Raw genomic sequence first — 17,700 nt, 5'->3', positions numbered from 1 at the left:
TTATCAGTTTTTATCTGATGCTTCTTAGATGATGGAAAGTAGACTGTTTTACAGTAATTTCGCAGTAGTCTATAATATTATAGTCCAATGAAAGTTATGATGTGGTTTCTACCTAACCGTACGTCAAATGTGGCTGTAGCAGTGTAGCACCAGGCACCAGCCGTGGCGGTGGCGTACGCCGTGTAAAATATATTACTAACGATTACTGTGTATTTAAATCTTTTTTTTATGTATATAATTCGAATGTGGCTATCCCCACAATACCACCAGATTAAAAAAAATATCAAAGAATTAAATAATTATGATTAAATTGTTAAGAGGACGTCGTACATACGGGTGCGACGTCCTCTTAATATAAAATAAAAATTAAAAGAAGGTAGTCTCGTATACAGGGTTGGGCAAGATACTGAAAAAAAAGAATCATGATACATGATACATGCATTTAGTATATCTAGATACAAGATACATGTATCTTTATACTTTTTGATACATGATACTTTTATATTTCCAATTGAATTTTATTAACTATTAAACGTAAAAGTTCTATACAGTATACACAATACACAAAACTGTCCATACTCATTATGTCATTATGTTGTAAATTGTTATCGTTAGTTTCGATTAGATTGCATCTGGAGAATTATTATTTGTAAAAAATTAAAAATACAATCCACGACAAAATTATTTACAATACAATAAACACAAAATAAAAATTATTATTGTTTCATTTATCTAAGTTTTGAAGGTCGAAATTCAAATTCAAATTTCTTGGTACTATTCAGTACAAATATATACAATAATAGTATCTTGTATCTTTTGGCAAAACAAGATACAAGATACTTCTAAACAATGTATCATGATACTTGATACTTTAAAATTATGTACATGAAACAATATACAAGATACAATTGTATCTTTGATACTGCCCAACCCTGCTCGTATAACGGGAAAGTACGAGTTATTCAAATACTAATTAAAAGATATTTAAAATATATTATAATCGAAATAATTTTTATAAGCGACTAAATTAAGAATTTTAATGAAATACATTATATCCCAAAAATATTCAACTATTTTTTTGTTTTAACTTAAATTTTAAAATAGTATATACAATAGAAACTCGATTATCTGTGTTCGTGATTAACCATGCTCACTCTTCCAAAAATTTAAAAATAAGTATGGACTACAGTAGGTGTATAACATTATTGTATATATTTCTAATTATAATTAAATAAAAAATTATATTATTATAATAAGTCTTGATTAACCGTGGTTTTCATTTATTCGTGTGACCCCTCCCCACCATTACCCCGGATAATCAAGGTTTCATTGTAATATTTTTCAATCTGAACAATCTTTTAAAACTATTTAAAAAAATAAATCTACTGCTTTATATAAATACCTATATAGCATTATTTGCATTTTTCGTGCTCTAAAAACATGTTCTATATAGTTTATACAAAATATTATTTTGTACTTTCTAAAAATTTGTATGCTGTTAATATTAAAATAATATTAAATTATTATTATTATTATTATCAAATTGGCTGGGTTAACTATTTTAACATATTATAATAAATTGCTGGGATAATTAACAAATACACTTAACTAAACAATGAACTAGTTATTTACTTATTGAGGAATCAATACATCTAATTTAAAATACTTTATTTAAAAATACAGTTTAAGTAAATTGAATCATTAATATTCATCAAATTACTTTTTTTTTAAATATGTATTACTTTCAACTATAAATTAAAATCAGTTATATAATTATAAAAAATTGTTTGTATTGTATAGGAATTGTGTTGGGTTAAAAATAAAGCTTAATAAAGTATTATACATTTATATCTTAAATACGTCAATATATAATTTAAGTAAATAATATGTCAAACTATAATTACTTATAACATATTAGTTATTAACATTAAATACAAATTATGCATAATGATATTCCAACATCAATAACACCTACAAATGTATAAGGTAGAAATATGCATCATTTACATTTTGTTATAGAAGCTTAAGTTTCCGATACAGATTTTCTTAATTTTTTTTTCTTGATTTCAAATTCTATTTGTCTCCTAAATCTATCCATATGTTTTTGTGAAAAATTCAGTGTAGCATCTCTTGATAAGTATTCCGCGAACATGCAAACAAATACTCCACAATCCCAATAATTTAGTTGTTGTGGGCAGTTCTTCACATTCATTAATAACCAACCACTAGGATGAAACTCTTCTCCTTTTTTATCAACATGTTCCATCATCAAATATTTCAATATTAATTTTAGGCATTTAAAATTACGTCCTCTTAGGCTATCATAGTATTTAATAAATTTCTGAACAAAATCAACATAAACCAAACACCAGTGATTGTCTTCTTCAATATGAACAGGGATAAATATTTTTTTTTTTGAGAATATATCAATTTTTTTTGTCCACCGACAAACATGAGAATATCCCTTATCAGACAAAGCTAAGTAAAAAAATGTATTAAATGTATACACTGTATTGGGTGAACGTGCTGCTATTAGATCCATATATTTGTTTATAACTTCATCATTTAAATAAAGATGACTGTTGTCGACCATAGAATCAAATTGATTATCATCGGAACCCATACTTTTGTTTTATACCTAAAATCATAAAAATAGTTAATATAAAGTATAGGTTATTTCATGCAACTTTAAGTTAGACATTATTAATACACAATTGTTTTTATAACAGCCTAAGAATATGCAAGTTAGTAGGGTAGACTACAATTTTCACAAAATTATAAAATAAAAATCAAGGGAAATCAGACATTTTTAATAAGTATTGATGTTGGGTAAGAATAATATGATATTTGTCTAAAAAATATATTATGAGGACTAAATATTATTTTATTAGAACATTATTGAAAAATAATTATAATTCAGTTATTGTGCATGTGCCTCCACAATCAATACATTCATTAGTTTATTGTAAGCAATATGATTTTTTTTATTACTTAAATAATACCTGAATAACATTAAGTATTTTTATATAGGTATTTATATTCTGTATGTACATGGTAAAATAAAATATCCTTAACCCAGTACATTGCACATATTTTTTTAATTTTGTTTATAGAATATGAAACAGTACTAAACTATCAACTATTCTGACTTATAATTTGTATTAATTATTTAGGGTGTTTCATTAATAACACTGGATTTAAATTGCCCAGTAATTATTGTTTTGTGGGTTGGTTGACTAGATTTGTTTAAAAATCTCAACAATTATCTCTTAGCAGTGAGATACTATGAAAGTTTTTGAGATTTATTTTATTTGTGTAATCATAAGACTTATTATTGAAGAACATGTTTTGATCATTACAATGTTTTATTGTCACAATGAATGTTATGCCGAAACAATGAGTAATCTTTGGCGGATCCTGGATCAAAATGAGGTGCCTAATGAGTCAACAGTTTGTTAACTAATGACTAAATTTGTGGAAACTGGATCAGTGCAAGATACTAAAACTCAGTCACAGATCACTTTTCAACCAAAAAATAGTGATAGGCAATTTTGTGGCTAGAACTGAAGTTTGCCCACAAAGCAGACATAAGCCAAATATATTTCATACATAAATCGGAGTATGTATACCTACATATTCATATCAAATTTTTTGTTCTTAATATTTTTTTTTAATAAAAAATTAAATTAAATTGCATGTTTTTAATATATTCAGCAAATGTACAACACAATTTTTTAACTTTTTATGAAAAACTACTATTTAAATAATTATTGGATTGGCTAAAAATTCAATTAATTTTAATACAAAACTTGTATTTTAAATCTAAAATTACATAAATGAGAACTAATCAAATGTGTTGTCATAAATTAATAAAATAAATATACTTAGATACTATTAAAAAAATAGGTACTTGTTTGTTATCGCTCCGCCAGTATGCCGCATAAAATTTATCGCCCCGCCATAAAGTGTGCCGTTATTATACCTACAATTATCGTATTTAGCTCGTGATGGATGATCTATTTTGGGAAATGGAAAAACTATTGTATATTGTATATTAAACCATATTATTACGCTGCTGGCTTCGTTATTTTATTAAACGTTGACATCGTTTGAAACCAATACGAAAAATTAATTTTTAATTTTTTTTACACAAAATATCGAGAGGTTGTGGGGTTCTGCTAAATGGGGAAATAGAAAGCGTCGTGGAACAAACAGAAATTTTTTGGAATCATATTTAGCAGAATTTATGTGGAGAACACGTCTCGGAAAACAAGACGCATTTAAAACCATTTTAAAAGATATCCGAGTTCTGGCCTCCACTATAATTATAATTATATTATTTATTTACTAATGCATTTATACATATTTTTTTAAATTTATAAACATATATTTATTCATTTATTTTTAAATTTTTTATTATTAATAATACAAACATATTTTATATTTATTCATTATTTTGTTTATTTTATTTAATTGGCGGGGCGATAAATTTTATGCGGCATACTGGCGGAGCGATAACAAACAAGTACCAAAAAATATTATAAACATAGAATTTTACTTCCATACAATAACAAAAAATACATTTTTATAAATTTAAATACGCTATATAAATTGAAATAAAAGAATAATTATATTTTAAAAAATAAAAATTTTTCACTTAATTTAAATACCTCTAATTTATGCAGTTATGGACTTAAAATAAAAGTTAAAACATCAAAATTACTTGAATATATAAAAATGATAAGTCATTAAGGTATAGTAGTTTAATTTCATATTCCACAAACCAAAATCATATATATATATGTTACGGGTAATGTTAACATTTGGATAATGTCAACATTAACCATCTGTTATGGCTAATGTGTAATTTTTCGTTTATAAGCAGAAATTATTAATATTATCCGGATAGCGTTAACCTTAACCAGTTAATATTGGATAATGTTGTATGAGTATGTTGATGAGTTGTATATTAAATAGACTATAGAGTTTTTATTAGCATTCTATACAATAATAAAGCATCGGACTTCCAGAGTATAATATCTTATCTTGACTTGTAACCGAGTTAGTCAGTTATCTTACCGATTAAGTGAACAATATATCGATTTTTGGGTTTAATATTTGGACCACCAGGCTCCTACGTAAGGCGGTTGGCCTAGGATGGCAAGCTAAGAAAACCCAGAGTATAATATATTAAACTACCATACATGGACATGGGTGTCCAATATTATAATGAACAAAACCTTCTTTTATATGCATCGTCGTGCTACAAGTATATAGCGTTTGCAATAAAACAATAAACATACGTCAACACAAAGGTTAAAACATTAGCATTTTAATTCTATAGGTACATAAAATAATATTTTAAGAAATAATTTATAATATAAAATGAAATTCAATATTGTATCATTAGTAGGTTAGATTATTAAAAAAAGAAAATAAACTCATATTAATAATATTATGTATTTTATGGTAATTACTAATTTATTGTATGTTAAAAATATTTAATATTTTTAATGATTTACAATGATTTTATCTCATGCATGTTATACTTTTATGGTTGTTAAAACATTATCCAAAAGTTCTTTGCTAATATCATATTATCCGGTTAATGTTAACATTAGCCAACATTTAATAATATTCATGGCGGGTAATGATAACAGTTGGCTAATGTCGACATTATCCAAATGTTAACATTACCGTAACATATATATATATTATATATAGAAGGTAGAAACAGTGTTCCTTGTTCCGTGAATAAATGATAATATATAATATGTATAATAAAATAAATAAAAATGCCATACTACCAAATATTATTCTAACATATAATACATTTATTCTTAACTTAATTTTAGGTTTTTAACTAGGCTAAATGAACATGAGGTTTATGTATTTTTCTCTGAAAAAATTTAAGAAGATGAAAAATAGATAAAATGTACCAACAAATAACATTTGTCCAAAAATCAAATATACAATTATACAAATGTTATATTGTTATGTTAGTTGTGCAAAATATTTAAAATAAATAATAAACAGCATTTGTCACTCATTACTACATCTTTTAAAAACTAAATGTTATTGTCATATTAATACAGAAAAACTAAATTGAATAATAATTATTTAGAACAATTGATTTATCTACATAACTAATTATTATTACCAATTACCATTATAATATGTCAAATATCCATTCACATGAGAAAAATAATCACAAGTGGCCGCAAATGGTAAATACTAAAATCCAATAATATAATGCTATCATAGTTATAAGTCCATATAAGTAATGGTGCCGATCACTAAGTATAAGTATTATAGATGCAATACCTAATTTAGGTGGATGATGGTAGTCCTTAAGAAATGGGTAAGTTATTATTTACATGGTAAATGGATATAAGCACATGGAATTAGTCCAGTATTTTAGTGCCATAAATTAACTGTTTACTAGTATCATGCAATACCAATTGAAACTGACATCTGTGCCACTGTATTTAAGCATTATAAAAACCAAAATAAAAATATTTAAAAAAAAATTTTTGCAAACTAATTACTAAAATTTAATATAAAATAATACCATTTACCTTTTAGATCACTAAACTGTAATGTAAAGGTATTCTTCCCGAAATGAAATCATCAATCTACAAAATGTATTTAAATTTATCTTATATAAATATAAGTTTCAAACACATCAATTAAAAATAAAATAATTACAATTAAGGTAAGAACAATACAAAAAATGTTTTTATTTTATAACATCACAACAGCATTTCTGTACTGCACTCGCTAGTTAGTAGTCAGTAACGCGGTTGTGCACTGTACACAACAACCATGGTCAGCACTCAGCAGTCAATAGTCTGCTTGTTGCTAAAGCGTGTATTGTATAGTGCTGTTGCCTGTAATGTATTATTGCATTGATGAACACTTCAAACAATGATAAGGACCCGACAAAATATGATAAGTGTCACAAATCAAAAAGTACCACCAATTTTTAATTTTAAAATTATCATGCAAATAAAATATATATCATAGATATTATAATAGAAGAATAGATTAATCTGTTCTATAGCTAAATAAAAAATTATTATAGTAATCTTTATTAGTAGATTTATAGTAATTATATTACACCTATTGATAAAAATGTATTATGATAAAAGTAATACAATGATTTCGCGCTTTTATTTGAAAACCAAAGCCAACTAAATATTAAAAGGATATTATAAAAAAAAAAAAGAATTAAAGTAGAATAGGTGAGCTAGGAGCACCAATAGGCGTAAGCATATATAAATTTAATTTAAGAAATACAAAATACAATTCTTTAGTTTATTTCATATAAATGCAATAATGATATCCTATCATATACTATGGAATTTGGATGAAGCACAGAATATGTATAAAATATTATTATATATCTGTGCTGGGCACTGAATTGAATTTACTATTTAGTTCAGTGCCTCTAGAAGAAGTACGCACGGTTTAAGATAGTATATCTTTAATATTGTGCTATTAGGACCTACTCAGTTCCTAGCTCCCAGCCATGACATAACATTAGATCATATTATTATGTAAACAAATTTGAATCACATATTAGCAAGACTACTACAGAATAAAATATATATAGAATACGTCTTACTACAGTTGTCAACCATGTTTATTTTATATTATTACTAGCTGTCTCCGTGAACTTCATCGCCCGTACCAAATTCACCCGCAATGCACCCATTAATTGCCTATAATGCTAACAATACAAACATTTAACGAAAGAATAAAAATTATTTTTGGTTTTCTGATTTATTTGGTGTATAGACTATAGAGCATAGACATAATAATCTTATTATTGCTGTAGAGTATAGATGATATCTCTGACATATCAATTTTACATAACTGTCCCGCCTAGAGTTGCATTTTTTCAATCGATTAACCGATTATGTACCATTTGTTAAAAATAATATATTATTCGAATAATCGATAAAATAATCGCACAGCCCTTAACATAATAAAGAGGTAATATATTGAGGTCATTAACCGGGATAAACACTATCCTATCTTATGATGGAGATAAAATTACACACATTGATCATAATTTCATCAAAATCGGTTGAGTAGTTTCGGAATGCACCGAGAATATGCGTATATTATGTACCTACTCGAATATTTATAAGTATACAATTTATACATTTATTTTAATTAGTAGATAACTCAGAGGTTTTTTAATTTAGACAAATGCTATTGCAATAGACACATTCTCCGTAATATACTCTTCGTTTAAAAAAAAAAAAAAAATCAAAAAGATCTGATAAGTAGTTCCAGAATTTACCCTGTACAAAGATTTTCATTTCAGATTTATATAGATTTATATAATCATATTTACATAATATAATTAATATATTATTTGTTGGATTGAGTAATTTTAATTTATAATTATTTCCAATAATAGTTCAACCATATTATACACTTATAGATTAATTTATATTTTATATTAGGTCTACATTTTATACATTGAGACTATTTTAAATTTTTATAAGTTTTTGTTGCATATTAGAATGTAAAATAATATCCAAAATATTATACATTATTTACTTAGTTATTTTTAAGAAATATTAACTATAATTGACAATTGAATAATTCTATAATTTTCTTTTTCACAATTATTGCAATGCAAAAATATTGAGGACTTTAATCGAGATAAAAACTATCATATTTTTTAATTAGGACCAAAATACACACAATATAAAAAATTTCATCAAGATCGGTCCAGTAGTTTTGGAGTTCATCCTGGACAAACACTGTGACACGAGATTTTTATACATAAGATATATCATTTATATCTGAGGTATGGACATATTGAGTCTCATTGAGGTGCGTTGTCTGCACATGCACGAGTATACTTGTTGTATATTTAAGTTACATAGTATAGTATCACTATGAAACTCATAGATTTCCACTTTCCAGGGGAAATGCAGTTATTAGCACGGACCAGGACTTAAGATTTGCAATATTTTCTTTTTTTACCTCATCTCGAGGTACTCCAAGTCTCCAAATAAAGTTTTTGAAACCATGTGACTTTTTTATATGAAAGCACTTCAGCAATTTAATACTTTCATACTTTAAATAATCTCTATTAGTCTATTCTATAATTATAATAATATTATTTTAATAATGAAGGAAAACAATATTGATATCAAAATTAATTGGTTATTACTTATTAGTCTATAGAGTACTCATATTTTTTATATATATTTTGCAAATAATAATAATTGCTTAGTTTAAATATATTTAATTATATTATGTGTTATTAACAGCCTGCCACATGTAATAATTAGCCAATTCAATCATTGACCATCCAATGAACTTGATCAAAAAACAAAACAAACAATATTTTGTAATATTTTCTTATTTGAGAATATACTTGAAGATTGAAAATTCAAATGTAATCATTGTATTTAATGAAATATATTGAACACTATAAGTTTAATTTTAAATGAGTACAAATTTATCATAGATTATACATTTTAAATTGAATAATCAACATTGTTTTTTATGGAAAATATTTATTTTATAATAATCTAAAGTCATATTAGCAACAGATGTAAAAAAAAAATGAAGTCACATTTGTATACATTATTAGTTTTGTATTAATATATCACAGATTACTTTAAACAGTTATTAGGTTTTACACTAATTAAAAATGTTCAAATTGAAATACTATTTTAAGTTATTTTTGTGAACATTGCTACTAACAATCAATCAAACATCAAAATAAAGCACAGTGGTAAACTTTAGAAAAGTGAACTTTGTAAGATATTGTAAGTTCCAAGACTAAATATAGTTCATATAACTTATATCATTAAATATATTAATAGTTTTGTAATAATTCTAAAATACAATTTTTTATTTCATATAATTTTTACTTTTTTTAAAAGTTTATGTTATACATAAAATATAATCTAATATTGTGCATTAGAATCAGTTTCATTCAAAATAATCTTGAAGGCATTATCACTTCAATTACATCTTTTACCATGAATCGTATCCTAGGTGATACTTTTGATTTCATTTCATCAGATATTAAATATATTAAATGTTCAAATATATCTTCCAAACTTATCTGCAATTGTTGAAGAAAAAATTAATTATATATTCATTAAATTTAACTATTTAATATATTTGAATAGCAAATTAAAATAAAAAATACTTTTTCATTTAACTCTTTGCCAGCAACTTTTAAAAGATTACAGAGATACTCAAGTGACCTTTCTTTAGTTTTACATATCAACGTTTTTATACAGTAATGGACAACATATGGAGATAATAATGACTGTTTATAAATTTCACCAATAAATCTAAAAACAAAAATACAAATAACAATTAATAATTTTTAAATAAAAACAAAAATTAGGTATCATACTATTTTATAGTAATTAAGTTATAGAAATCATGAAAAAAAAAAACCACTTAAATAAGTTAAAGGAATCTATATATTTTAGACTTGGTAGACTTCCATACAATAAATGGTAAATGAAGGAAACAATTTTCTATAAAAAAATGTACATAAGAAAAACTTAAAGAGAAAGTTAACCTAGCAAAGGAAAAATATCTAAAACTGTTTTAATATTTGATTTAAATTAAAAAATTTTTATAATAGTTATTAGTTTAGTCAATTTAGAATTTAATAAATTAAAATTTTATTTTTAAGTTATATTTTCAATTATAACTTTATTTTTTTATAATCTGCACAGTAAATAACATAGATAATAGATAAATGTAAAACTATATAAATAAAGTAAATTATACTTGTTTAAAGTTTAAACATTGTAAAAATATGAATTTTTTTATAAACAGTTGGGTAATAAAATGTGTTTTATTGAAATGTTTATTCTCTAAAAATATTACTATAGTGTTTAAACATAAATAATTATGTAGAGTAAAATAATTGTTTGACTTTTAAGTTCTAAAACTTTGTTATTTTTATATGGTTAAACATACTTGAATATTGCATTTATAAATTATTATTTTATTGTAAATTATGATATGTTAATCTTGTAGGTTTTTAAACTCTTTTATTGTAGGTTATCTTTTTGGACAGTGGATTTTAAATTTTACAAACAAATTAAAATTTTAAAATGTGTATAACTTTCTTAAAATTTTAATATCAAAAAAATTGTAAGTGAGGCACTAGATTATATTTTTCATTTTAAATTTGACAGTAAGTTAGTATCCTTTAATGTTACAAATGACAGATAAAAATTAATTATTCTGAACAATGAACATTCTTCCTCATCCCAATTTTTTATTTTATTTGTTACATAATATGTCTATTATCTATGGACCTATGGTCTTTTGAACAAACAACTAGCTGAACCATGAACTAAGATAGTGAGCATGGCTGAACTTACTGACTCAACATTATCACTGAAGTATGGCCTCCTTTGTGACACTAGTAATGTTTACACCAAGGTTTTAGATGAATGTTTATGCCTACAACTGGGGTTTACATTATAGACAATAGACTTATTAATAATTTTTTTTTTTTAGTCCGTGGTTATACAGATATAAGTGTAATACCTGAAGAGGTCCTAAATGACTTAGTTAAATATTATAATCGTAGATTAAATTTAAGAGTGAATCTATAATAATTTATTATAAATTAAATATAAAAATATAAATAAATATAATTTATAAAATTGTTACTTTTATAACTATATGAATATTGTTTAGTTATTTTATTATTTTGTTTTTTTAATAACATATTAATAATATATTATGTTATTATCAAATATTTTATATTTTAAGAGAAGACAATTAATACTAAAATAGAAATTTGAAAGAATTATTTAGTGATATAAAATGTTGGTAATATTTACTAGTTTTGCTATAGAACAGTGGGGGTATGGGGGGCAGAGCCCCCCACTGGTCTCTGATCAATCCATAATGAAAGCCTTAACCGAACTAAAATCCTGCATACATTACTGCATGAGAGTACATAAAATATCTGTTTGTGAGTATTTAGTTTAAGTTATGTACCTGATACAACCAATTGCTTGCATTTTAAGTCTTCTTTGATTTTGTTCATGTTCAATAGACATAACTATTGTCTCAGTGTTATCATCTATACATTGCTTTTGAAAATAATTCTGACAAACTGTAATTACACACTTTTTAAATGTCATCTGGTATGTTAAACCATTTCCATTTTGACAACTTATAGTTATGTCAAGAACCTTGCATAGAGAAGCATATAAAGATCCAAATGAAGGTTCGTCAAAAGCCTGAAACAAAATTTGATTTAGTAAAATTTATTTAAAAAGCTTATGTAAAAATGTAACTATTTTATTTACTTTAAGAGCAACAATATTAGCAATACTTTCAAGACATTCTATATTCTCTATTGGCAATTTTTGAAATTCTTCAACTAGCTGATCAAATGTTGTCCATGTAAGTTTGTTTAATATAGATAACACACTTTTATACAACTTAAAATGATTAATAATAAATTAACAGTGTTCTAAAAATAAAAATATGTTTGCAACATACTGATAAGTAATGAGTTTCTTTCCAGACTTGGTGTTCATTGTTTGGCTATAATAAATATAATAAAAATATAATGAAAAAAATTGTAATTATCTATAAATTTTTTTAGCTGATAATTACCTGTATATCTGAATTATTTTCATAGAATGTAATTGGATTTAATTGAACAGTATACTGCCAAGAATGCTTTATTATATTTGTTTGTATCTAAAATTATAAAAATTATATTATTTTAATGTATTTTATGAATTACAAATAAATTATTAAAAAATTAATAAACTACAACTTCATATCATAAATATTACATACTTCATTGATACTCAGATTCTCTAAGCTTACATCTTCCGAATCAACCTTAAAAATGAATTATAAAATTATAAACACCAAAAAATTAAATTAAAAGGTAGGTAGAATATTCTATTATCAATGGCAGTAGTAGTGCAGTACGTTTGTGTGCGGACAGGGCAAGCTGGAATATTATTATATTTATACTTATTATATCAAAAAGTGTTAACTTTTTTCAACATTTTTAGTTTTGTGCTCTTCTATAACTATATATATTATATACCATTTTTATTTTTTTAACCCTTATATTTAATAGTGAAATCATTATCAACTTTTGATTTCTAAACAGCAACCTATATTTATAATGTCATAAAATAGTAGGGCTATTTTTTATGAATTTTAACGTTAAAATTATTATTTTTCATTTAACCGTGACTTATAGCTACTCAAAGTTGAGTGGTTTGAGGTTTTTAGGTGTATTTCCTACAGATAATTACGGTTGTGAGGCATTGGTAACTACAGGTGCAAACGAGTTTATTACATTTGAGATATGAAACAAAAAGTATTATAAAATCCAAAAACCAACAAATTTTTAAAAGCTATATCTCGCTAAACAATTAACGGAAAATAATAATTTGAACATTAAAATTCATAAAAAAAAATAGCCCTATTAATTTAGTACATTTTAAATATAGGTTGCCGTTTGAAAATAAAAAGTTGATAGTGGCTTACCTATTAAATAAAAGGGTGACAAAAATAAAAATTTCATACAGTTTGAGAAAAGCATTAAACAAAATATTTTGAAAATAAAAATTTAAAAAGTCAATACTTGACAAAATAATGAGTGTTTAATGATAAAAGAATTACCCTGTATAGCTCCCCAAATTTGAAACTCAAATGTGTGCGCAAATAGTCTAAGCAAATATAGTACCTTGCACACCTACATGTCATAATATAATAAATAATAATATTGAAAAAATAAAACAATAAATATAAAATATAATAATAGGTACAATATAAAATTAACTTTTCTACTTTTTCAATCCGCAAATTGATCAATAATATAATCATATTTTAATTGGTCAGCAATTTCTTTTTCTATAGAGATTATAGCTGAGTTAGTGACATTTTCTTTTACAATTTTACATGAAAAAAATGATATGTAAATTTTTTTTTTGCTCATCAACTTGGCTTTTTTTTATTGTATCTATGAAGCGGAGCCTTCTCATTGTGGCGAGAGCGTGGGGTCCGGGGCGAGAGCCCCGCTCCCCTGCTCTAGGGACGGCCCTGTAGAAGGTATTATAACATTCAAAAGTAATATAATATTTGACTTTTAATATTATAATATTGACCTTTCTTATATTATATTAGTACAAAATAATATTGACTTTAATATACTATTATTTTATATACATTTCATACTTTAATTAACTAAATGTAAAATTAAAATAATATATTAGTATTTTATAAATAAATAATAGATTTTTCTAAATTTTCTTTTTGAATATTTTGAAAAAAAAAAAACATTTAAGTTTTAACTTATCACTTATGGGAAATAGGAAAATCATTTACCAATTATTATATAATTACACATTTATATATTACCTACTAAGTTTTTTATGTATAGTTACATAAAAAAATATGCATTAGGGATGTATTAATATAATATTTTATTTTATTTTTAACTTCAGAAATAAACAAGTACCTATGTCTAGCACATTAATGTTGTCAGCTTTGAATTTACAATTATTACAATTAAAATGTATGTACTTAGTATGTTAATGTGTCAAAAAAAATTAGGGGCACTAATTCTTCCAGGCTCGACCGGAAATTAAAGTCTACGCATGCCTATAGTGCAGTACCAATAACAAAGCAATTTTGTTTTTTAGCTTTAATTAATTACAAAATATTACATCTCAATAATATCATGGTAATAACTAACAACAATAGTTAAAGATTAAGTTATACAATTAATAAATCAATTGTTATAAATTATTTCTGATCAATAATTATTTTTCTTAATTCAATAAATTTATAAACCTCGAATTATTTTAAATATTTTAATTTTATTGAAATGTATCTAAATATTATAACTATTGTATGTACTTAGTTTCAATCAGCTGATAAAGCAATCCAAATAATAGTTTTATAGATAACTGTGATTTAAAGGCTCAAAACTAATCAACCATTCCTAAACGGCTTAACAATTTATTACATTACCTTCACATAATAGAATTAAAATTGGTACATGAAATGACTAAACAAACTGGAAACTTTACAGTATTTACCGAATACTATTTATTAAAAAATATAATTCAAACATATTAGCCATATTAAAATAACTAACAGGTTGCATTTTTGACACTATCATAAACGATAAACGCATATGCAATAACTGAAGAAAACTTTAAGAATGAAATTTATGATAAACTGAAACACATACTCGACACAACACCGAACTATATCAAAATATTAATAAGTGATCTCAATGTAAAAATAATGAAAAAAGATATATACAGACCAACAATTGGATCAAATAGCTTACATGACGTAATTAAGAATAATGGAACCAGATTAATCAACATGTGCTTAACAAAAAGCTTTACCCTAAGTAGTAGATACTTTCCGAGGAAAGAATAAAAAATATCTACAAACAGACTTGAATAGCACCTAATGGGGTAATAAAAATCCAGATTGACCAAATAATGATACAAAATATACACAAACAATGCATAACAATTGCCAAGAGCTATAGAGATGCAGGATGCTAATTCAGACCATTGCAACACATAGAGTATTTTTTGGAAGATGGAAAAAGTAAAAAGGAAGGAAACCAAAAAAGACTATATAGAAAAACTGCCAGAAAGAGAGGTTCTAGAGGAGTACATCTGTAAAACATAAGAACTAGAAAAATTCAACACTGATGAAGATGGAGATGTTGAACAGGTATGTAACAGAATCAGAATAGCAGTAGTTACTATACTCTGTTCAGCAAGAGAACGTGCCGATTATGCGCAACCCCCCACGTTACCCTGACACCCTGCTATCAAAACTGTTTCGCCTATAGCTGGGTGTTACTTGGAAATGCGCGGTAAAACTTATTATGGTCAGTCTGCGGCGCGTTTTCTCGCTGGACAGAGTATAGTACCAATTATTGTTTAGAAATAATAATAAAAAAAAAATGAATGGTTTAATGATAGATGCAAGGTAGCAGTAGAGAGGAGAAACAACATATGATAAAATTCTATCAAGGAACCAAATAACATAAACATATAAAAGTATAAAACATTAAAAAAATAAATAAGTAAAGTGCTAAAAAGTAAAAAAATATGACTAAAAAAAATAAAAAACAAATAAATTGAAAAAAATAAAAATAACCCCAGAACATTCTTCAGCAATACTTCTAGTATTCAACGAGGAAATAAACCACAGACTAGAAATGTTAAGAAATGATCTAGGTGAATAAGTGACAAAAGAGTAATTAGTAGTAAAAGAATTTTAAAAACATTTTGAAAACATACTTAATAAATTACCACCAACATAATTACCCGAATAAATAAACCAACAAAACAGGAAATTAATAAAAACAACAAATTACCTGGAGAAAACAACATAGTAGTGAGTAGTGAAATTACTAAAAAATGGAGGAGAGTTGATTGAAACTGAGATTTGGAAGATGATAAAGGTAATCTAGGAAAATGAAGTTATGCCAAAAGAGTGGAACACAGCAATATTATGCTCAATATTTAAGAAAAGGGACACATTAGACCCAAAAAATTATAGATGGATTTTCTTATTGGCTTATTGGATACTTATTATAAGATACTATCGACACTCCTATTGAAAAGAATAACATCATACACTTAGGACATCATAAGAAGATACCAATGTGGCTTTATAAAGCGGAAGTCCACAATTGACCACATATTTACCTTAAAATAAAGAATGGAAAAATACTATGAGTTTGATAAGGACCTATTTATGGTTTTTTTTTTTTTTACTAGAAACAATCCTGAAAGTAGGAAGTATGAGTTTTATATAGGTGGATGATTTCAAATATTTAGGTATTAATATAAGCAGTAATAACAAAATACGTGGGGAAAAAAAGAAAGAATAGCAAATGGAAATAAATGTTACTTTGTTATCAAAAATCACGTTGTACACAAGTTATCTTAGACCGATAGTAATCTATGCAAGTGAGACTTGGTCCTAGGCAAAAGAAAATAATAAAAAACTTGCTATATAGGAAAAGGAAATCTTAAGAAATATGCATGGATCGGTGTAAAATAACAACCTAAGAATATAATATAAAAAAAAGACACAGAGAACTATATGATCTATATGAAAAATCCCAATATATTTACATACATAAGATAAAAACGTCGCTGGGACATGTGTGGATAAATAATGGAGATGTATTAAGGAATGTCCTAATAGGAAAAGTAAATAAAAAATATTAACTTGGAAGACCAAGAACAAGATAGAAGGACATAGTAGAAAAGAATATAAGACTCGTAGAAAGAAGTGCAACATTAAATTGGACCCTGGACAGAGAAAAATGGAGAGGCTTATTAGTGGCAGTGCAGGTCCTTAATGGACCGTTAACCTGGTATAGATAAAGAAGACATTACCTCATTTATTCTAAAATTATTCAACACGTTCTTTTTATGTCTATTGTTTACGACCATTATAAAAATGTAATTTTGTTTTATGAATAAATTTAAGAAAATTGGAAATATAAATTGAAATTAATAAATAATAATAAAATGTTCTTATTGAAACAAACTATAAGAATGTATTTAATTTAACACTTTCCAAAATTTACTAATGTAAAATGTTAGGTAAACTTTAAATACTAAATCATTAAGAAATTACTTAATATAATATATT

General features: G+C 25.1%; 2 protein-coding genes across 2 annotated transcripts; both read right to left on the bottom strand.

Annotated features, from left to right (window-relative positions):
- Window positions 1-1,188: 1,188 nt before the first annotated feature.
- On the bottom strand, window positions 1,189-6,890 carry LOC132923321 (sentrin-specific protease 1-like). The gene is made up of 3 exons (XM_060987232.1): window positions 6,709-6,890; window positions 6,579-6,635; window positions 1,189-2,638 (listed from the first exon to the last, which is right to left on the bottom strand). The coding sequence occupies exon 3, from the start codon at window positions 2,621-2,623 to the stop codon at window positions 2,024-2,026; it is 600 nt and encodes a 199-aa protein (XP_060843215.1). The 5' UTR covers window positions 2,624-2,638; window positions 6,579-6,635; window positions 6,709-6,890; the 3' UTR covers window positions 1,189-2,023.
- A 2,939-nt stretch (window positions 6,891-9,829) lies between these two features.
- LOC132923318 (eukaryotic translation initiation factor 4 gamma 3-like) lies at window positions 9,830-17,700 on the bottom strand. Its single transcript, XM_060987228.1, has 8 exons — window positions 17,442-17,700; window positions 12,835-12,879; window positions 12,646-12,732; window positions 12,529-12,573; window positions 12,333-12,467; window positions 12,019-12,263; window positions 10,190-10,337; window positions 9,830-10,102 (listed from the first exon to the last, which is right to left on the bottom strand). Exons 1-8 carry the CDS (start codon window positions 17,496-17,498, stop codon window positions 9,971-9,973), a joined length of 894 nt encoding a protein of 297 aa, XP_060843211.1. The 5' UTR covers window positions 17,499-17,700; the 3' UTR covers window positions 9,830-9,970.

Source organism: Rhopalosiphum padi, chromosome 2 (assembly GCF_020882245.1).
Source record: "Rhopalosiphum padi isolate XX-2018 chromosome 2, ASM2088224v1, whole genome shotgun sequence".
Classification (NCBI taxonomy): domain Eukaryota; kingdom Metazoa; phylum Arthropoda; class Insecta; order Hemiptera; family Aphididae; genus Rhopalosiphum; species Rhopalosiphum padi.
Note: the sequence above shows the minus strand (reverse complement) of the source record. Positions and strands in the feature narration are given on the sequence as shown.